Source organism: Pundamilia nyererei, unplaced genomic scaffold (genome assembly GCF_000239375.1).
Source record: "Pundamilia nyererei isolate P.nyererei 1_Seehausen unplaced genomic scaffold, PunNye1.0 scaffold00028, whole genome shotgun sequence".
NCBI classification, from domain to species: domain Eukaryota; kingdom Metazoa; phylum Chordata; class Actinopteri; order Cichliformes; family Cichlidae; genus Pundamilia; species Pundamilia nyererei.
In genome coordinates this window covers 690,900-693,024 of record NW_005187429.1, presented here as the reverse complement: position 1 = coordinate 693,024, position 2,125 = coordinate 690,900, and the positions used below count along the sequence as shown (strand labels likewise).

The window sequence follows — 2,125 nt, the reverse complement described above, 5'->3', positions numbered from 1 at the left end:
TGTTCTGTACGCTCTGATGCTCCTAAAACTCTGATGTATAAAGAATAATGAAAGTAACAGCAGATCTGCTCTTTGTTCTTTAGACATGTATTGCTAATAGCCATTTTGAAAATACTTTGCCAATTTTTCAGGATGGGAGTTTGTACCACGTCCACAGCCAGAAGTGTGTTGAGGCAATAGACAATACAGACAACGGGACACCAGCACCCTCACTCCAACCCTGCTCTGATAGCCTCCACCAGAAGTGGTTCTTTGAAGAGAAAATGTAATACTCCAACCCTAGGATATGTTTTTCTTAACCTTAACGGACGTCAAATGAGGTTGTGCTTCCTTTCAAACTTAAACCTCCTATAAATTCTTGCTCACTGGGTGAAATCTATCTGTATTTACTTTCTACAGTACTTACTGGATACTGCATATACACTTGTTGGGAAAACCAAGCCTATAGGACTATGCATTATTTTTCTCATTAAAGAAACAAGTGCTGCTTTGCACATGGGAATATTTTTGGGGGGCTGGTTTTCATTTACCTACTCCACGCCTGTTGCAGTCTTTTAGTTTGCATGCAAAGCTTTACCCAGAAAGAGGGAAAGGCACAAAGAAAGCTGTGCATCCATATAGAAAGAAAACAGCGGCTTCATAAATCTGTCAGCAAACTCTGACCATCTTACGAGCTAGCATCTGGAATTGCAGTGATGTTCAGAGGCATGTCATGAGGCGTTATTTTATATTCTTGTCTTATCCTCTAGAGGGGGCTAAATCTCCTTTCTGTACATTCCCTTCTTGTATTGGGCTCTCTTTCTGAGTAGGAAGTGGAACAATTTTTCAGGTATTTAGTTGAGAGCCTTTTCAGGACATTTAAAGTGCTTGTCACTCCTTGCTACGTACCAGGGACTTAATAAAAAAAAAAAGGCATTGTGCAAGTACCTAGTACCTCTTCAACGTAATCACCAACTACTGATAACAGGAGAATCTCCATATGTATTCTGTTCTTGTGTGCTTTGTAGGAATATGAATCGGAGGTAAAAATGGCTTAGACCGTTTTGCTAGCTTTTAAAATATTTTTTTTTCCCAGCATAATTCTGTTTTGTGCTCTTTAATGAAATGCAGCTTGAAAAGACTAAATTATAGCCATAATTTAAGGATTCACTTCATGTGGTGTGTCAAGTATGTTTTTAAATGATTTATTTTAGAGATGAGTTTAATTATTGTGTAATTTTGAGGCAATTCGTATGCACAGACGTGGAAGCGTTCTCCCTTACGAATCGCTCTGTGGGGTTGCCCTGATCTCGTTCTGTGTCCATCTGTTAGGCTCAGAAAACTATAGATCCCTCTGAAGCGCCGCTGTGGTCACTAGTGTGGCTGCCCTGCAGGCTCTGCAGGGAGTCCAAGGGGAACACAGTGGAGGAGCAGACGGTTGTCGGTGTCTTCAGGCTGCTGGGATGCCAGATGGTTTCCTGATTGATTCTCTGGTCCTCTTCAAATTCTTTATCACCTCTTCTTTCTATGTGTGTCAAAGGTGTTCAGTGGAGGGCTTATCTTTTGGACTCGCGCCAGCCAAATCCTCCTCAGATGAATACTTGTATACTTGTGTGCTTTGGGTTTGATTTATGAACATAAGACATAAAGAGCAGAGTTTGTGACAGCAGAAGCAGATGATGGAGGAGATTGAATGAAGCAATTTGCGACCTTTTTCTCACCATTAACCTTCTCAGGCTGTTTGCCCATCAGTCTGAAAGGAGTTCTGTTATAAACTGATGTTAGGGGACTTTTGTGCTGAAATGGATTTTTGTTATTGATTGAGAATATATGCTCATAAAATGAAAGAGCAGGAAAAGAAAAAGACATTTTATACAGTGTCATTGCTGTGACTTGAGCAGTCAAGATCCCTTCTGTTGCCAAATTGAATGAATGTAAGGCCTCAGTCACACAGGCATAAAGACCTGTTGGTGACCATCTGGCAACAACCGGTCACAAGGGAAAAATGTGTATTCCTCGACAGGTTGCAGATGGTTGCTGGAGGATGCTAGCAGTGGCTGTGAAATTGATTGCTAAAACTCCATGAGACCGGTCAGTGAGTGAAAACCTTGAGTTTGCTTCGGTTGCAGGCAGTTTGTCGCTAGTT

At 41.3% G+C, this 2,125-nt stretch overlaps 1 protein-coding gene across 1 annotated transcript in view; it reads left to right on the top strand.

The window, feature by feature from the left end:
- galnt12 (UDP-N-acetyl-alpha-D-galactosamine:polypeptide N-acetylgalactosaminyltransferase 12) overlaps positions 1-2,117 on the top strand; it is a 23,196-nt gene extending 21,079 nt beyond the window's left edge. Inside the window, exon 10 of the mRNA XM_005728287.1 lies at positions 132-2,117. Coding sequence (XP_005728344.1) covers positions 132-269 — 138 coding nt within the window. The 3' untranslated portion in view covers positions 270-2,117. The remainder of the gene's footprint in view (positions 1-131) is intronic.
- Positions 2,118-2,125: the final 8 nt, after the last annotated feature.